Genomic DNA, 19,706 nt, shown 5'->3' on the forward strand with positions numbered 1-19,706 from the left:
ATGTTTTCGTCTTGCAAAGCAAGCCCATAGGGAAATTCGTCTTGCGAAGCAGCTCAAAAACCGCAAAACCCTTTCGTCTAGCGAGTTTTTCGTCTTGCGAGGCATTCGTCTTGCGGGGCACCACTGTACATTAAATAGCAGGCAACAGTATGAATTACATAGTATGTGGCAGAAACAACACTCTGGCAGAATGGAAACAATGTGGAATGGGATGAAGACAGGCTGAAATGGAAATCACCTTCTTACAACCCTACAAACTCAGAAGCAACTTTGCAAAATGCAGTTTTGGGCACACAGAATTCAGCTCTCTCAGAATACCGGCTTCCACATTTGTTCGATATTATTATTGATTTAATTACTGTTCAGATTTCTAGCCCTCACAGCTGCAAAAGCAGGCTTTAAAGTTTGTGGGCAATGCCTGCTGAAGTTAAGAGAGGTGACCCATTGATAGCCTATGTTCTACCTCTGAATACCAGTTTCTGAGAATAGCAAGTGGGACAAATGCTATAGCATCCTGCTCCAGCTTTCAGATTTCTCACAAGCATCTGGTTGTTCATTGTACCAACAAGATGCTGGCCTGGGTGAGCCTTGGCCTGATCCAAGAAGTCTCTGGTAGCTTTCTCCCAGGACTTTCTGCTTTCAAGTATCAGCTAGGCATGGAAAGAGAAATGAAAACAGGGACTACCTGAATGACAGTACTTCTGCTTTCCTCTTGCCAGGAAGCCTCGAGGGACTGTGTGGCGACCCAGGAATACCTTCTCACGGCATCCGGCATGGCGGTAACGAGTTAAGTGTGGAGAGTACCGTCTGGTTCAGCTGCGAGCCAGGCTACACCCTCCGGGGTTCACTGCAGAGAATCTGCCAAGCCAACGGTTCTTGGAGTGGGACTCAGCCAGAATGCGAAGGTCAGTGCAGCGAATGAGCCACATGGAGCACTACAAGCACAGAGGATTTGGGGGCGAGCTGCTGGTGGAGCAAATTATTTACCCTTGTTCACCTCCAGGACATTTTTATATTAAAAGAAGTTTATAAATTATTATTATTATTACTATTATTTTAAAAAATGTTGAGGGAAGCAACTCCATTAGAGGCTTCTGTGTCTCTTCATACCCACCAAGGGCACAGCAGCAGTCTAGGGCAGTGCAGCCTCTTTTCTGTCAAAGGCCTCATGGCCCTTGGGATAAATGTTTCTGCCATTCCCTTTCTTTTCTGCCTTCTCTCTCCCCACCATTCTATTTTGCCCCCTTCTCTTTACTCTTCCCTCTCTACCCCAGCCCACCACCCCAGTGCCAGCTAGGTTTTAGATTAGGTGAAAATCCTCTGAAACCTAATTACTGTGTGGGGCGGGGCAATTTGGCAGTTGTGGCATCAATTAGAAAAATAGGCCCATTCCCACAAATGCAGTTATTCTGTTTAAGCCTAGTTGCTGCAGTAGGGAAAGAATTAGGGGCAGCACAGCTCCACTCCCCCAACTGTCCCCCCCCAATGTGGCCTCCAGAAAGATCACAAAAGGCCATAAGGCCACAGCTCACCAAAGAGGATGCTGAACTAAATGGGCCACTGGCCTGATTCCTCAAGCTCTTCCTATGTCATTAAAAATGCTGCACTGATTGATTTATAACACATAAACAAAGTGAGTCATTTCTAGAAATCTATGAATTCTTTCCTTGGTTTGTGCAGGTAGGAGGAAATTCAGTCAAAAGAAGGCTTTTGCATTTCCCCACTGCCATCTCACACCAGACTAATTTACATTAAATGTCCTATTAGAAGCCTCCTAAACATTTATATGCAGGTTCTTATTTTTATTTTTAAAAAAATCATTTTGTGTCAACTGTTGTTACATGTAGAAAAGAAGAAGTAAAATCAGGTAATCCGGTGTGATAAACCTCAGGCAACCTTTTCAGGCAGATGCTGTTATAGAAATACTTAAAAATCAATCAGCAGAAGCCACAAAAGCAGGAGAGAGGCAGGGAAACGACACGCAAGAAGGCCCAAGCGAGCTCATGCGTCTCCCTGGCTGATCAGAAAGCCGAGCACTTTGCAAATGAGTTGGAAATTTATTCTGAATTGATGTAGCCAATGACGCTGTGTCCCATTTATTAATATACCGGGGTCTGAAGGGTTTGATTCCTCCCTGTGCTATCAAAAATGTTCTTTTAAAAAAAATTGCTTGAGCTAGGGAGGAGTTATGTACATTAATCCCAGGATAAATAACTTGTCAAGTTCAAAAGCAAGCAGGAATACAGATCCCAGGCAAGACTTTTTAATCACAGCTTTATGAATAATAGGAATATTATGCCCCTAATGCAGATCCTTTAATGTTAGGCGCTTACCGATCAGGGGACAGAAAGTAATTCATAGTGATGTGTAGTTCACAGGCTCTTCTGATTTGTATTCAGGACAAAGAGAGCGGAAGGAGAAGGTATTCGAAGGGCTGACATCCAAATGTGAATCACAGAAGGATGTTGTTAGCAGGCAACTCCAAAGAAAACCTCCTAGACCAGCTCTCTGGTTTTACTTTCCTGCTTGGCAGGGGGTTTCCTGCTTGGCAGGGGGTTGGACTCAATGGCCCTTGTGGTCTCTTCCAACTCTATGATTCTATGATTCTACTTTCCTGGGTCTGACCTGCTTTAAGCAACTCAGAGCTCCACAATGGCCATGACCTCCCTCTCTTCAGCACCTCTTTCTCTATGGGCTGGAAACGGGGGTGGGGCAAAGGGAGAGAAGGCAAGGAGGTTGGCAAGGTACAAACGCACTGGCAGGAGTGGCAGATGGGCTTCCCCTGGTGCTTCCACCCCATGCCAGCCTCCCCAATGTCTCACTCTTCCCTCTCTTCCTCCCAGTAATCCACAGTGGCTCACCTGCCAGGAAGCTAGTTTCTGCGTCAAGTACCGGCTGCCCTCAGGTCCAGTGGAGGGCTATGGCCTGTCCGCAGCATTGAAGTCAGATTCAGCTGTTAGTAAGAAAAAGAGAGATCCAGCATTTTAGCATGAATTACATGCTATCCTCGTTTTGAGTGGAAATTACATTGGAGAGCCACATGCACATTGGCAGAGCACACCTAAGCCTGCTCTGTCCTGGCCCCCCTGCGCCCCCCCTTTCCATGACATCTTTATGACATTTTGGGGCTACTTCTGGGTTTGGTGCTGTGTGTGTGTGTGCACGTGATCACACATCATTCGGACACGCCTAAATTGCCTGTTGCCTGTACTCCTAACTCGCGCAGTTTTGTATGCTATTCAGCCTAATATACACATTTTGGCAAACCAATTTTATATAACAAAATACATTAGTGCATGTTATTTTCATTAATACAGTGTTTTTCAATACACATTTTACCCTGTTTATAAACAGTTGTATTCACATTACTTGGCTTGGGAACAGCATTGCAAAATTCAGAGTAGTATGAATTTTGAAGGATGGTTGTGTTTTGGTTCGCGTTGTGCTTCATGGAACTTGGGTTAGGTAGGTTCGCCTTCATCTGCAGACCAAACTGGGTTTCTCATCCATCCCTGCTTCTGCATAGACATGGTTAGGATTCCATTGTAAACCCCCAGACTTGTGGCAGTCTGCCATCAACCCCTATGACCTTTAAAGCCCTGAATGGCCTCAGCCCAGTATACCTGAAGGAGCGTCTCCACCCCCATCGTTCTGCCCGGACACTGAGGTCCAGTGCTGAGGGCTTTCTGGCAGTTCCCTCACTGCAAGAAGCAAGGTTACAGAAAACCAGGCAGAGGGCCTTCTCGGTAGTGGCACCCACCCTGTGGAACGCCCTCCCATCAGATGTCAAAGAAATAAACAACTATCAGACTTTTAGAAGACATCTGAAGGCAGCCCTGTTTAGGGAAGCTTTTAATATTTGATGTATCATTGTATTTTAATATTATGTTGGGAGCCGCCCAGTGGGCGGGGTATAAAGCAGTTGGTGGGGAGATGCAGCTTCCCCAAGACCAACATCTCCTGCTGCCCCACACCCTCTTCCTCCAAGTCATGGTGAAATGGCAGGGACAGGGAAGGGGCCGTAGTTCAGTGGTATGCAGAAGGTCCCAGGTTCTATCCCAAATGGCATCTCCAGGTAGAGCTGGGAGAGCTACTGCCAGACTTGGTAGACCATGTTGAGCAAGATGCACCAATAGCCTCACTGAGCATAAGGCAGCTTCCTACGTAGGAATAGGCTTCCTTCTGGTCTAGTTCATCTGCAGTGAAAAGAACAGCACTTACTCTCTGGTGGGATTATTAATTTGAAGTCTTTTTTCTATAATTATAAAAATTCACAGGGAAAAAAATGATTTCTTTTTTTAAAGGGAGGGGGGGAATCCCAATCAGTATTTCAAAGGCCACAAATGGTTTGAAATGAAGCGAGTTAATTAATCGCTCTGCGTTAGAAGTCTGCTGTATTATCTTCTCTGCTTTATGCGACAGAGGCTGCCTTGTATCCCAGACCCATTTTCCGTGCGCAAGTGTCAGGCTTCATTTAACTTTAATTTCCAGCAATTTTTAAACATGGAAATGGACATTTTTCTTTTTAGAACAAAAAACGAGTCAGCCAGCCAAAGCTGTCCCCTGTCCTTCTCCCAGTTTCTTTCATCCGAGCATGGGACCAACTGAGCCAGTGGTGTGGGGACTAATGGACATCACGGGATCTCACAAAAATAGTTTTCAATTGCTGCTGCTGCTGTTTTCATTGTTGATTTGCACATTCATACCCCCGACTGGATTTCCAAAGCAGACTTTTGTTCAAAATCAAGCCCCTTGAATGCCACAAAAGGCTGAACACATTTTGAAATCAATGCCGCTGTGCTCTCTTTCAATTGGCAAATGTCCCCCTGCTCCGTATTCTGATATGACCGTCAAAGGTACATTTACATTGCCCGGGTGTGTTGCTGTTGTTGTCACCATCCCTCTCCCCCATGCTGGCACGTCTTGCTTTGCATTTCAAGCAAAATGTAAGTTACTGTTTAATTTTAAAAGTGTGTGAAATAGCCAGCTCCAAGCAAGGACTTTAAAGGGTGCTGAAGGCTTTCAACAGCATTTTGTTCCAAAGCAGGCTTTCAGCAAATGCATTGTAGTGTCTTGTTAGGGAGCAATTGCAGGGTGTTGTTTCAGCAGCAAGGAAAACATAAAGGGGAGCGTGTGGGATCAAAAATCCTGAATAAGGATCAGGTAAAAGGCCAGATTTCCTGTTCTTGAGCCTTCTAGCTTGATAGTCTTTAATACATATGTTTAACTGAGGAGATGAAGGTCATATTTTCCACAACTCCTGTGCAGAAGCTTATATTCTTTAAAAGTCACCTGATCTGGAGGAAGCAGCATTTGGAACCTTCAAGAGGAGTTCTAAAGCCAAACTTCTCAGTACCAAAATGTGGCTGGACTAGCTATGTCACCTTCTTGCTCTGTTGAAAAGGATGTTGGCATGTTGAGGAAACTTAACTGGGCAGTTACTATATATAAAGGAGAGAGGGAACCTGATTGTACACAGCTCTCTCTCTCTTATTGTACACAGCTGTTCATTTATTTGTGTTTTCCTATACATTTTTACAGCTGTTTGGTCCTACACATCTTGTGAGCAGATGCAGGACTCATCCAGACTTCATTTTGCACCATGCTTTCCAGGCACAGGTCCAAGTGGTTTATTTTCCTGTTTTTGGACCTCAACTGCCATCGTCAATAGGTAGCAGGACCAGTGGTCAGGGATGAAGGGATTATGGGAATTGTAATGCAAAAACAACTGAAGACCCAAGTTTGGGGAACCTTGTCCTAAGTCAACTACATACGCCAATCCAAATGCTTCTGGAATGTAGCTTTCATAAGTAACCTTTGACACTTCTTGTTTGACCTTTATTTGCTCATTGCAGTTATATCTTGTGGAAACCCTGGGACTCCCAGCAATGCAATAGTGACATTTAATGATGGCCTGGTGTTTTCAAGCTCCATCATTTACAAGTGTCGGGATGGCTATTACTCCACGGGGGTGCTCAGCAGGCATTGCACGGTCAATGGGACCTGGACTGGAAGTACCCCAGAGTGTACAGGTGAGTAGCTCAAGAGCAGCTGGGAGCAATCCAGTAAGGCATTATATATACAGTGGTACCTCAAGTTACAAACACTTCAGGTTACAGACTCTGCTAAGCCAGAAGTAGTAGCTCAGGTTGAGAACTTTACCTCAGGATGAGAATGGAAATCGTGCTGCGACAGCGTGGCAGCAGGAGGAGGCCCCATTAGCTAAAGTGGTAACTCAGGTTAAGAACGGTTTCAGGTTAAGAACGGACCTCCAGAACGAATTAAGTTCTTAACCAGGGGTACCACTGTACACTGACCAAAATTTCATCCACCTTGTCTAGTCCTCCCTCTTTTTCAACACCAATTAGCCAGATGCCATTAGAAAAGTCCAGATCAGGCTCTTAATCTTAATGATGAACAATTGAATAGCCACACTGCAGTTTATTTGCATCCACCACTCACATTTGGTCCCTTCTTTTTCTATATCAGCCCTCTTCAACCTACTGCCTTTCAGATGCTTTGGAATGCCATCAGCCCTAGGTGGCATGTACTCAAATGGGGGATAGGGGTGGAGTTTGAATCATAAAAGGGAGTGAAACTCTCCCCCTTCTCTCTTGGTTTTTTTTTTGGGGGGGGGGTCACTTCAGCTCCTTTGAAGTTGGTGGCTGTAACCTTCACACATAGAGATACAAAGTGCCCCCGTTTTAAAGGATTTTTGGGGTAGCTGCCACTAAAATATGGCCACTTTTTCCTGGCAACCACAATTTCCTCCTAGAATACTCCCTACAGTTAGACTTTTTTTTTAGTGGGGGGCTGGGGGGGATGGCAGACACCAGCTAATCAGAACCATAAGAGAGCTTCAGTGATTTTCATGTGCTAAAAATCACATAGGCACCCAAAAATCAGTGAAATGCTTCCTCTCATTTTTGATGTCTGTGAATAGGGCCACAAATTATTTAGGTGTGTGTGGCATTTTAGCTTAGCCTTACCCAGCACGTCATTTAGGAATTAGGCAAATGACCATTCTCTGCTTTCACCCACCCAAATCTGCAATCTGGAGAAAATACAGGTTTATATTTAGAACTGAAGTGAAGATTTGCTCATTATATCTCATTATTCAGAGGCCAGCTTTGCAACTTTGCTTTGGAGACATTCTGAGAATGTAACCACTTTATGTGTTTTTCTTCCCACCCAGTTATTAACTGTGGGGATCCTGGAGTGCCAGCCAATGGCATTCGGTTGGGCAATGACTTTACCTACAATAAGACTGTCACGTTTCTGTGCATGCCTGGCTACATGATGGAGACAGACAGAGCCTCTGCTTTGACCTGCACCAAGGACCGGACATGGAATGGAACAAAACCTGTCTGCAAAGGTAAGGCCTATTTGTTCAGCATCTTCAGGATTAGGTTGTTGTTGTTTTTTAAGATGCATTGTATGCCTGGGAATATAATCTGAGATTTTCCAAAGAAATTTGGATTGCAGCGCTTGATATGGACAACCATTTGTCAAGGTTGCAATTATCATGGTTGCACACACAGTAAATAGGACAAGGAGAATATTACTATTCCTTCCATGGGTTTCTGACTGGGTGTGCATGTGTGTTGAAGTCCACTTTACCATACAATAGATGTTCCAGATGGCCAGCTTACTGTATGGCTGGTTGCATGTATGCTGTGGTCATCTTGTCCCCTTGTTAATGGGGGCCATCTATATCCATGCAGTGTTTGATTATTCCCTTTCCCAAGTGGAAAGGGCAGACTGGCATTTGTGAAGTCAATTTCCTTTGGAGAAGAGAGACCTGGTGGGTTTTTGCTCTTCTCTTTTAAACCAATGAATGCCTATCTGCGAGGGCCGGCAAATGAAGCAGTGCTGGTTTTGATGGTTAAAGCTCCAAACAGTTTGGGGCCATGTTATCTGAAAGATCACCTCCACTAGTATGATTCTGCCCCAGGCACTAACTTCAACCTCATTGGGCCTGCTTGCCTCCCTTACTTTTTTCCTCATGGACAAATTTATGGGGACTGTGTGCCAATGATGGCTGAGGCCAAAGATAAAAGTAAACTGAGCAGTGAAAGTGATTGTTGTACAATAGACTGTGTCCCAGTCATGCATTCTCTATTTAGGCAAGCAAGAAACATTACTTCAGCCCTTGACTGCAGTATTTAGAGAAGGCATGGAGTAGGAACAGTGAAGGATGTTGCAGGAGGGGGGGGGGAGCCATGGTTTGAGGAGAGAGTCCCAAGGGCCTGACAGAAGCCTGGATATGACCCCTAGTGTACTTTCCCACCCCTGGCATTATTCATTCTGGATGCTGAGATCTAATCTGGATCCATTCCATTGTCTGCCAAAACATTGGGGAGTTGAACCACTGGATTCTGCTCATCCCTGATGGTTACCTGGGAATGAATGTGCCCTTTTGTTCTCTCTGCCCAGCTATCATCTGCAAACCTCCTCAGGTTGTCCCCAATGGAAAAGTTGTGGGGTCAGATTTCAGCTGGGGATCAAGCGTGAGCTACAGCTGCCTGGAAGGATACCAGCTATCCCTGCCCGCAATTCTGACCTGCGAAGGGAATGGATCATGGAGCGGAGAACTTCCGCAGTGTTTTCGTAAGCATGCAATCTCAGCTGTGCTGTAGGGGAAAATTGGAAGTGGAATGGGTGGGACATATTTCACTCCAGACATTACCTGCTTTGGGCTAAGGCCAGGACCCAGAGGCCTGTGGAAGGACCATTGAAGTAACTTGAGCCCAGACTTCATGCCATTTCCCAAATGTCTCTGTCTATCACAGGCAAAGTGGGTAAGGTTACATGCTTTCCCAAAAGGGAATCAAGGCAGGAGAGAAATGGCAGGGTGCAGGCTCTTGCAGCGGAGCAGGGGGACCTGTAAGCACTCCCTTGGTTCAAGTGGCCCAGCCTCAGCCCACCCCACTCTACTCTACTTGTGAGTCCTACTTAACACACAAACCGCTGATCCAAAGGTGTCATCAAATCCACAATTTACAACCCATCCTCTTCGTTCTTGCACCAGAGGGAAACGCTGGGTGACATTTGCTGACCCTTTTTCAAACCTGCCTTTCATTTAGACAGAAAATGAGAAGCTAAGCTCTGTTTGCAGACTTGGCCCTTGATGCTGAGGAAGTGTTTGAAGGCTTGCTAGATGCTAAATCCTTCTCCAAGCGCAAACTGTGTGTGATTGAACAAGCTTTGATTGTTTCTGTGCAGAGAGAGTTTCATCGGCCCACACCACCACTGCATTGGGTTCTCTTAAAATAACTTGCCATAGGAAAGCTTGCCATTAAGGTGCCTTTTTCCCACCGTCCTCCCTGGACAATGGCTATCAAAAGATTGAGGGTGGGGGGAGCTCATGTACTGCGCACCTCCCCTCACCTGTTGTAGAACAAAACAAGATTTCTTGTTTAATGCGGTGCCACATGGTGACTTTCCACTGTACAATTGAAGATACATTTTAAATGTAAACCAAAGCAGGGGTGAAAAATGGAAGCTTACCTTTCATTCTCCTTCAACCCTTCTGCTAGGAGATGGTGGGTAGAAGGAAATTAATTAAACAGTAATTGGTGACAAGGCAGAAGTGTACTGAATGATGCTCGCCTACCCCTCATGCCGGAAGCTGATTTTTCTTTAAAATTGCAGCTCTATGTGGGATGTGTCTATAATCGGAGGATTCATTTGAGTTGGGAATCGTTTGCCTTACTGAACTGGTGGCCTTTGTTAAGTTAGCCTAACTGCTCTGTTACAGCCGTTTTCTGTGGTGACCCGGGAATCCCAGCTGAAGGGAGGCGTGAAGACCGGGGCTTCACGTATCGCTCCTCTGTCTCGTATTCCTGTTTGCCTCCACTGGTGCTGGTGGGATCAGCAAGGAGGTTCTGTCAATCTGATGGATCGTGGAGTGGAACACAGCCAAGCTGCATAGGTAAGAGGGCATTTTGGTGGGGCATTTCACCAATGAAAGCTATGAGCCAGTGAGTGCTGAAAGTGGACAACAAAATGTCTAGAAGGGGTGTGTGTGTGTGTGTGTGTGTGTACACACATATACATATATACATATGGATGGGTGTGTGTATAGAGAGAGAGAGAGAAGGGGAGGGAGAGTGACTGGTATAGTGGCTAGACCAGGGTATGAGACACTTGACTCCTTGTGTGCCTCCCCTACTGCAGTTGATGGGATCTTCAGTCCTCTCCCTTTCCCAGTCAACACCTGAGATAAGATCTTTGTCTCAGGCTACTACTTTAAATATCCAGACACGCAAGATTGGGGGAGGGCTCATGGAGCCTTGTAGTGTAAAACTGTCAGCCCAGAAGTTCCCAGTGCAACATTCATCAGAACCATAGGGAAGAATGGCAAACCAAATTCAGTTTGGTTTGGATTTAATGGGAATCTACCTATTTTGCACTTCCCATAACCATCATTGAACAAAATCAAAGCTATCCTTCATGACTCATACTTCTCTGAATTTAATGATCCAGTTATCTAAATAAACATTGTGTGCAAATTTGTGTGTATTAGGGGGAAATGTGCATTTTATTATTAGTGAAAATAGCATAAAATTGCATTCTGTTAGGGGAAATTGCTTGCAAAAATGCATACATTAGGCAACATTGTGTATAGTAGGAGAAAGTCATACCAAAATGCTGGTGGACTTTCATGAGGGATTCTTTAGATAAATCACAAACTGATGTGGAGAGCTGAACTTACAACTAGAAGGATGAGAAGCTGAAAAAAACTGAAATTGACAGATTCACCCATCCCTTTGCCACAGCTCACTTGTTGGAATTAAGCAAGATAAATGGAGATAAATAATGCTAGATTAATAGTGCCATTAACTCTTCCTTGCTCTTCAATCTTTTACTACATTTCTGTCTGCTTCTAATCAGACTCAACACACACAACATGTATAGATCCTGGTGTGCCCCTTTATGGAATGCAAAACAACTCCCAAGGTTATCAGGTAATTATTATTGCCTCTTTATTGATCTAATTTTATTCTCTCCTCTCTCTAAATGAACTCCTTTATCTGCCTGATGCATAGTATCTCTCGATCCTTCCGTCCATCTAATCTAGTCTCCCTTCCTCCCTTCCACGTAACGTTTCTCAGACACAGAATGATTCCTTTGATTGAACTGAAGTGCAAATGTGTTGCATAAGAAGACCCTACTGAATCCAATACCTCATGCAGCATCCTGCTGCCCAGAGTGGTCAACCAAATGTCTCTGAGAAGCACATGAGGAGCAATAATTGTTCTCAGCAACTGGTGATTCACAGAGATGTTGACTCTTTGTGACTAGTGGCCGTCACTACCATTATCATTCAGGGATTTGTCTTGTCCTTCTTTTGAAACTGTTAGCTGTCAGTATATCCTGTGGCAGCAGATTCCATAGGTTAGCTGGGTACTGTGTGCAGAAGTACTCCCTACTGGTCATGGTAGTCACCTGTGATCTCCAGGGTCAGAGGCAGCATACCAGTTGCTGAAGAACAACAGTGGGAGGCAGGGCAATTGTGGTCCAGTTCTGCTTTGTGGATTTTCCAGAGGCAGCTGGTTGTCCATTGTGGGGAAATGGGATGCTGTGTACTAGACAAACCTTTAATCTGATGCTGCGGGGCTCTTTGGGTCAGCTGAACTGAGGTAGGGGCTAAACCAACCCCTGCATCTAATGACTACTAGTCGCTCAGAATTAAATCCGCTCCTCTCCTCCTCCCTTGACAGTGGGATGCAAGTGCTGGTTCTCACAACTTCCTATTTCTGTTGCCCTTCCCTTCATGTGCTGAGCACCATCCTGGTGTATATACCTGTTTATTGATTATTACATCTTTATCCAAGGAACTTAGAGCAGCAAGCATTAGACACACAATCCAAGGCTGAGATAGAATGACTGGCTCAAGGTCACCCAGTGAACTTCACAGCTGACTGGGGGATTGAATCCACATCTCTGCAGTCCAACAGTTTGGCTACTGCTATGCATGGCCTTTCGTAAACTGGGCTGGCACAAGATATTGTGCTGCTGCCACTGCCCCCACCCCACTCCTCCTCTTCATTTTAGCCCACTTCCCCCCTGCTTAGGTTATTTCTTTCACCTTAACTTTAACAGTAGAGTCCCTGCTGCACTCTAAAAAGCACCAATTATTTTTATTATTATTTATTTGGAATACATATACCCTTCTCAATAGTCCAGAGAGGCTCTCAAAGCATCATTCTGGGAAGGGTGGCTGCGAGAGTGCCTGAGCTGCCTAAAGATGCCACCTGAAGTTTATTGGGCCACATCTAACAGCTTGCAATTACAGGGAGGTTCCAAGGCTGTAAAGGCTGTAAACCCCTTTTCTTTCCACCGCTCAGTCCCTGTTTCTCCATACCAACAGATCGGGAGCATCGTCTATTTCAAGTGCCACAAAGGATACCTGTTGCAGGGCTCCACCACGCGGGCTTGTCTCCCAAACCTGACATGGAGTGGAATGCAGCCTGATTGCATCCGTGAGTCTTGCAGCCTGATGTGAAGCAGAATGTCTTGGCCGGCTTTTGGAGTGCAGCCTGCACTAAAATCCTGGGGTTTGGGGTGTGTGGTGAAGCAAGTCTCCTAGACTGCCTTCAGATTTTCTAATGGGCCCATGGAAAATGTACGGGTTGGTGGTCTGGAAGCCAGTGGCTTCCATCCAGGCAGGGAGTCCAGCTGGGAAGCAGATGGGCCAGAAAATGGTGAAGCAGGGATTGGCATTCTGAAAGCCATTCATATGATACTTGCTTAGATTCAAGTGTACACTGTCTACACTGGCTGGCAACTGCTCTCCATAAACCCAAGCAGATGTCTTTCACAGCCCTACTGCTGGAGAAGCTGGGGGTCAAAGCATGTGCTGTGCCACTGAGTTCTGCAGCCCTTCTCCTTATCTTCCTCTCATGGTTAGTGAGCCTAGTGCTCAGAGTAGCAGCACAATCGCAAGGGGAGCTTATGACACCTTTGCCCTTGTGACATCTTCTACTTCCACTCTGGCAAGCAGCTAAGCTTTGATACAGCAATAAGGTCTGGGGAATAAACAAAATTCCCACTGGCCATTCTTAGTTTAAGTGCTCATCCTTTTGCCCCACACTTTCTAGGAACATGTCCACGTGTTCCATGTCCAAGCACCCACCTTCCTTCCTTCCTTCCTTCCTTCCTTCCTTCCTTCCTTCCTTCCTTCCTTCCTTTTTCCCTGGTGATATCCCTGTGAAAACCCGCTCTTTAATGCTGAATCAGAACAAGCAGCAATTTGGGCTTTCCGTGGAATTGTTTTCAGAGATAAAGTGTGGATTTTCATGTGGAAAGCACTGGGGCAAAAAAAAAGTGCTCAGACACAGAGCTTTGAAGCACAAATCTGTGTCTAGAAACATGGCACAAAAGGAAATAGGGGTGAGATCTAAGAGGTTGCATTTATCAGAGGGTGTGCTTTAAGCCAAAGTCTTAAAGTCCCTGTGCTTTGTGGCTGAGCAACACATTGCTCTGGCTGAGGCGGTAGGCCAGAGTCAGCAGCTTTAACCCCAGAGCTTACAGAGATTGTTGGTGCAATACCACTCTCTGGCCATCCACACTGGGGGTGCTGAAGTGCAGCTGCTCCCTTACCTGTTAAGCTGCAATGATGGTTCAAAGAGTAAAGCTATTGTACCCTGTTCAGAAACAACATCATTAAGTGGTATATAAATAATTAAAATAAACAAATAAGTTTCTGAACCCCACTACCAGAGACCCCTGGCATCTTACAATGAGCACCTCTGCCTGACTGATCTCAATAGGACTGGCTTGAGCAGCTAAATCATTTTTTGGCAAGGGGGTAGCTCTAACCAGTGGGTCATTTGCAGCTCACAGGACTTCCCCATCCAGCCCAGCAGCCTCTCCTACTGGGCCCTCCTGCTCCTTAGAAATGATGTCCATCTCCATAACTGTGTAGAGTTTATGTAGGTGTAAATTGTGTTGAGTTTTCAGGGTACTCTCTTTGTATAATTCTAGCTCACACTTGCAAGGAGCCAGAAACCCCATCCCATGCCAACGTGGGTGCTCTGGACCTGCCCTCCCTCGGATACACCCTGATCTACTCTTGCCAGAGTGGCTTTTACCTGACCGGAGGATCAGAACACAGGACCTGTAAAGCAGATGGCAGTTGGACAGGGAAGCCCCCTATTTGCCTTGGTAAGCATTCTGTGATGAGGCTGAAATTTGTCCTTTGCCTGCAGACTCAGAGAGAGAGAGAGACCGCAAGATCACATTTATATCCTGCACTATCCTGGCCATTCATTCATTTCATTCACTCTTCCCCCCCCCCCCCACATCCATTACACCACCCATTCTTGCCTCTGCCTCCACCCAATGCTGGGCCATGCATCCCCTGACCTGCAGGTTCCTCAAAAGTTATGGGCATCCATGGTCCAAAAAAAGCTTCCTTACTCCTCCCATAAATTGATCTCTCCTCTGTGGATTTGGCTAGTCCTTTTTTAAAAAAAAAAGCCATTTAAGAAAGGCCATGTCTTCTGACATCATTGCACTGCAGAAAGAGTTACTTCCTATTGCCTGCCATACACATATCACCACAGGGGAACAAAATCCTCCGTCTTGTCTCTCCCCATTTAGTGTTGCTTGCGTCCCAATCGCCAAGAGGTGAGAGACTCTAGGTGTTCCACTGCTTTCCCAGGGTTCAGTTTTCTTGGAATGATGGCCAGTGAAGACTGTGGTGTCTGTAGGATATATGTTTTCATATACACGTAAATATAGCTTGAGCATAAGATAGAAGGGCTCACAACATTAATGCCTCAGCAGATCTTGCGTCCCCATTAGATTTCCAGGGAAGCCCCATGTCACAGCTTTGGGTCTAGCACAGAGTAGATAGGCCTCTGTGTCTCCAGCTTCCAGCACCAGCCAAAACTCACAAACCAAACTCACAAGCCTAGGATGACTTGATGCCCAACAAGGTGTGTGCATCCTCCTGGAATAGCCGGCTGATGAGGCCGGTCAAGACCACCTTGAAAAAGGAACTACTTTTACTGATTCAGCAAGCTCCCTCTTATAGATTCTAGACCTCACTGGATTACAGAATCACAGGCCTGGAAAGGTACCCAGAGGTATCATCCAGACTGACCCCAAAACCTATAACAACAATTTGATAGACCTCTACCAAGAAAGCCCCTGTAGTCTTTCACCTAACCCTTCCCACCACAACAATGTTCTCCTTTACTCAGAAAGGTCCTCTTGTATCCTCACATGTTCTGGCAGACCTGTGTGTTGCGCTGCTTAGAGAACTGACATTTGTTTGTCTCTTTTTTTATAGCGGACATCCGTCCCAGTGGGAGACCAGTGGGCACTGCGAGGGACCTGCCTCTTCCCAAGGTGTCAGGTACTGCTTTCCTTTATTAAAACCTTAGTACCAAATTTAGAAAATTAGCTCAAACAAGAAATGGCACAGAACCCATTCCACTCACCCACACCCCCAACAGAATCAGTGCTTGCAAATTTATGCAAGTGGAATCAAATAATTAACTGATTAATAGATCAAAACTCATTCCATTAATCAACTAAAATACTTTAAATGAGTGCTCTTAATTGGAAGTAAAGGAAGATAAATTCACAGATAAATGAAGCTTTTTTTGCCCCATATGCGCATTAAAGTTGTAAGCACCAGTATAAAATCTGTTTGCTCAATGTACTGAATGATTTCAGTGTAAGAGGACCAGGTAGTTTTAGTGAGCAATGCAGAATTAAAGGGTAAGCCATCCCTTCTGCTATCCTGAACCATATCCTGAGGCTTGAGTCCTATTTGCCCCATATCAATATGCCTTATAATAATTCCTCTAAGTTATGTCTCTGCAGATTTCCTAGCAACCTTGAACCCAAGTGGTGAGCAAAACCCTTTGTTTGTGCTCATAGATATAGCTCTGAAGGGATGTGTCATCTGCACCCTTTGCTAGGCTGCCAACATTTTATAAAGTCCTGCTTGCCTATCCTTGTGCTCCTACTTCACTTAGTTTACTTCACTGGGAAGGGCTGACCTAGGGGTGATAACCAAATTCTCCTTAAGAACATAGGAGGCTGCAATTGTCAGACCATTGGTCCACCTAGCTCAATATTTTCCACACTGAGCAGCAGAGACTCTTGAGGATTTCAGACAGGGGTATGTCCTAGCCTTACCTGGAGATGTCAAAGATCAACCTTGAAACCTTCTGCATGCAAACCAGGTGCTCTACCACTGAGTGGTGCCTCTTGCCCTAGTTGCAGTGCACTCTGTATTCACACACCAAACCACAGTTCCATGGAAACTCCATGGACAGCTTCAGTTAGTATGAAACTGAATGTCAGGCAATTTTGGCTAACTGTTGCCATCTTCTTGCAAATGTTCTGCCTTGCATTGTTCCTAGTTCCCGCTGACGTCTTTGCAAAGAACTCCTTTTGGAAAGGCTCTTATGAGTACATGGGCAAGAAGCAGCTGACTATGCTCTCTGTCACGAGTTTTGACCCAGTCACCGGTAAAGTCAATGCCACCCTGAAAGACCACAGTGGTGTGGAGCTACAACTGTCTGGTAGGTCAGCTTCCATATATCCTTATTTGCCACAGATGATGCAGTCAGTTGCCCATCCATGTTGGCTAATAAAGAAGTAGAAAAATTCCATACTTCACTTAATTAGCACAATATGCAGTGTCCTACAGATTTGGTTGTAGTGCAGCTCACATCATCCCTGACCATTGGCCATCTGGCTGTGGATAATGGGAGCTGCAGTCTAATAAAGCCTGGAGAGCACCACATTGGCTACCCTGCAGTATAAAGGTAAAAAGGTAAAGGTACCCCTGCCCGTACGGGCCAGTCTTGACAGACTCTAGGGTTGTGCGCTCATCTCACTCTAGAGGCCGGGAGCCCACGCTGTCCGCAGACACCTCCGGGTCACGTGGCCAGCGTGACGAAGCTACTCTGGTGAGCCAGAGCCGCACACGGAAACGCCGTCTACCTTCCCGCTAGTAAGCGGTCCCTATTTATCTACTTGCACCCGGGGGTGCTTTCGAACTGCTAGGTTGGCAGGCGCTGGGACCGAGCAGTGGGAGCGCACCCCGCCGCGGGGATTCGAACCGCTGACCATGCGATCGGCAAGTCCTAACCCTGCAGTATACAGTACAGCAAATTAATAATGTATTAATGGTGCCAGGTTATGGCTAAAAGTGTAGGTAGCTATCTCCCTGCCGAAATAAGGGCAGCTTTGGCCAAGGCTAGGGAACCTGCAGCCTTCCAGATGTTGCTGGACTCAACTCCCATCATCCATTGGCCACGCTGGCTGTGGCTGATGGGAGTTGCAGTCCAGTTGGAGGGTCCACAGGTTTCTCATTCCTGCATCAGACCAATGAGGACCCAGAAACTGCCGTTTCCTTAGGTCCCTTGCAATAAAGTGTGTAGAGTCATGAACTGCAGTGATCCTTAGTCCTCCCTGTTCAGGCATCTAACCAACAGTCAAGGCAAAACAAGTGATCAAAGAGGCAAGCTGAGGTCAGCTTCCAGATAATCCACTGAAACTCTATTCATGGTTAGGATTTTTCTGCCTCCAAGATGCATCGCTGCGCACTTACTCACACTTACCTTTGTCTGATGTTTCATCACCCATCCACCTTGTTTGGAGTGAGCTTTTTGGAGCTCTTAGGAATTTCACCATCCTGAATAATTCAGTGCTGCCTGAAGACAGGAGCATCTGAAATAAAATGCATCTTAACTCTAGCATTGTGCAACTGGAGAGTGCAGGTCCAGTGTGTGAAAGAGCTTGCAAGTCTTCTTCTCCAATATCACTAGGATATTACCCACCACTGTCACTTTCATTCTGTCTCTGTCAGGGCTTGTCCACACTTTGGCTCATCTTCTGTCCAGAAAGCATAGGTCCAAACAGTTTTCCCATTGCCCCACTCCTTTTCCAGGGAAAGCCCACTCCTTAGTGTTAAGTCAAAGGAAACAGAAATTTGGAGAAAACCCAAATTGTTGTTTGTTCCAAATGAGCACTAAAGAGTGATTTTCCCCAGGGAAAAGCAGTGAGACAAGAGGAAGTGTGAATAAGTCTTTTTGCTTTTCTTTTTGCTAAGAGAAGCCACAAGCTCTTCTCATTGTATTCTCTTTACAGGTATTTACAAAAGAGAAGATGTCCACCTGCTCCTCCAGGTGTACCAGATTACAGGGCCGGTGGAGATCTTCATGAACAAATTCAAGAACGAAAAGTGGGCTTTAGATGGTCATGTAAGTATTAGCGCAGCCCAGTATTGTCTTGTTCATTTGGCCCATCCACACATTAAGCTTTCAGAATTTGTCTGAAGTGTTCCAATGGCAGACGTATAGAGCTGTGGAAGGTGGGGTAGGGGGGTAGGGATGAGAACAAGAAACAGCAGGAGCCATTGCACTGGGAGTCTGAAGTAAAAGTCAACATAAGATTACTAATTGGAGTAGTGACCTCCTTGGTATAGTTATGGAATATCCTCTCCAACACGACCCGCTGGATTCTATTCCACTTCACCAGATCTTTAGCGCCTAATCTAGTATGATCACCAATGGTTTCCCGTCATCTTGGGGGGAAAGTCTTAAGTGGGATGCTGCGGGGTTCTGTCCTGGGCCCGGTGTTGTTCAGCAAGTGGGATGCTGCAGGGTTCTGTCCTGGGCCCGGTGTTGTTCAGCATCTTTATAAATTACTTGGATGAAGGAATAGAGGAGGCACTCATCAGATTTTCAGATGACACCAAACTGGAAGGGTCAGCTAATACCTCAAAAGGTAGAATCAGGATTCAATATGACCCTAGCAGATTGGAGAACAGGACCAAAATTAACAAAATGAATTTCAGTAGGTACAAAGATAAGGATATACACGCAGGCAGGAATAATCAGATGCACAAATATAGGATGGGGGACATCTGGGTTGACACCAGTAAATGTAAAAAAGAAGAAGATGATCTAGGGATCTTAGTAGACTACAAGCTTCAGATGAGTCAACAGTGTGATGCAGCAGCAAAAAAATAATGAATGCAATTCTAGGCTGCATCAACAGAAGTGCCCAGATCAAGGCAAGTAATAGCTCTGTTCTATGCTGCCTTGGTCAGACCACACCTAGAATACTATGCCCAGTTCTGGGCACCACAGTGGAAGCCAGGCCTTATGAAGAATGGTGAAGGGAGCTGGATGTGTTTAATCTGGAGAAGAGGAGACTGAGTAGTGATATGATATCAGTCTTCAAATATCTGAAGGGCTGTCACATGGATGGCAGAGCAAGCTTGCTTTCTGCTGCCCCAGAGGGCAGGACCCAAACCAATGAATTTAAATTACAAGAAATGAGATGCCAACAAAACATTAGGAAGAATAGTCTGACAGTTAGAGCTGTTCAACAGTGGCGATCTGCAGGGACTCTTTAGCTCTGGTTCCTACATTTGTCTCTCTGACCAGCATAAGCATTGACAGAGGAGAATCATGCATACTTAGTTTCTGTGCTGGTCCAACCAGCATGAGCTGAATCAGTGCCCTTTGGGTGGCTGATTGAGCACCCGGACCCAACACTACACTTGAGCAGTTTCAACATTTGAAGAGACTGCTCAGGAGGGCTGGATTTGCTTTCAGGATGAGCAACCTGCTGTCTGTGATCAGTTCTCTTTGCTGTGGGCTCCATATCTTTGCTGTCAAAATGTGTACTTTCATCATTTTTGTACTGTTATGTTGTTTTGTTGA

The 19,706-nt window shown here is 45.6% G+C and overlaps 1 protein-coding gene across 12 annotated transcripts in view; it reads left to right on the forward strand.

The window, feature by feature from the left end:
• The window catches only part of CSMD2 (CUB and Sushi multiple domains 2), a 492,929-nt gene that overhangs the window by 469,755 nt on the left and 3,468 nt on the right, over nucleotides 1–19,706 (forward strand). For all 12 annotated transcript variants that reach the window (XM_082233181.1, XM_082233177.1, XM_082233182.1 and 9 more), the window contains 11 exons: nucleotides 720–905; nucleotides 5,856–6,032; nucleotides 7,196–7,375; nucleotides 8,437–8,610; nucleotides 9,761–9,934; nucleotides 10,897–10,970; nucleotides 12,377–12,488; nucleotides 13,993–14,172; nucleotides 15,305–15,370; nucleotides 16,389–16,550; nucleotides 18,124–18,236. In XM_082233181.1, coding sequence (XP_082089307.1) covers nucleotides 720–905; nucleotides 5,856–6,032; nucleotides 7,196–7,375; nucleotides 8,437–8,610; nucleotides 9,761–9,934; nucleotides 10,897–10,970; nucleotides 12,377–12,488; nucleotides 13,993–14,172; nucleotides 15,305–15,370; nucleotides 16,389–16,550; nucleotides 18,124–18,236 — 1,598 coding nt within the window. The remainder of the gene's footprint in view (nucleotides 1–719; nucleotides 906–5,855; nucleotides 6,033–7,195; nucleotides 7,376–8,436; nucleotides 8,611–9,760; nucleotides 9,935–10,896; nucleotides 10,971–12,376; nucleotides 12,489–13,992; nucleotides 14,173–15,304; nucleotides 15,371–16,388; nucleotides 16,551–18,123; nucleotides 18,237–19,706) is intronic.

This window comes from Podarcis vaucheri, assembly GCF_965113315.1.
Source record: "Podarcis vaucheri genome assembly, chromosome: 7".
Lineage (NCBI taxonomy): Eukaryota > Metazoa > Chordata > Lepidosauria > Squamata > Lacertidae > Podarcis > Podarcis vaucheri.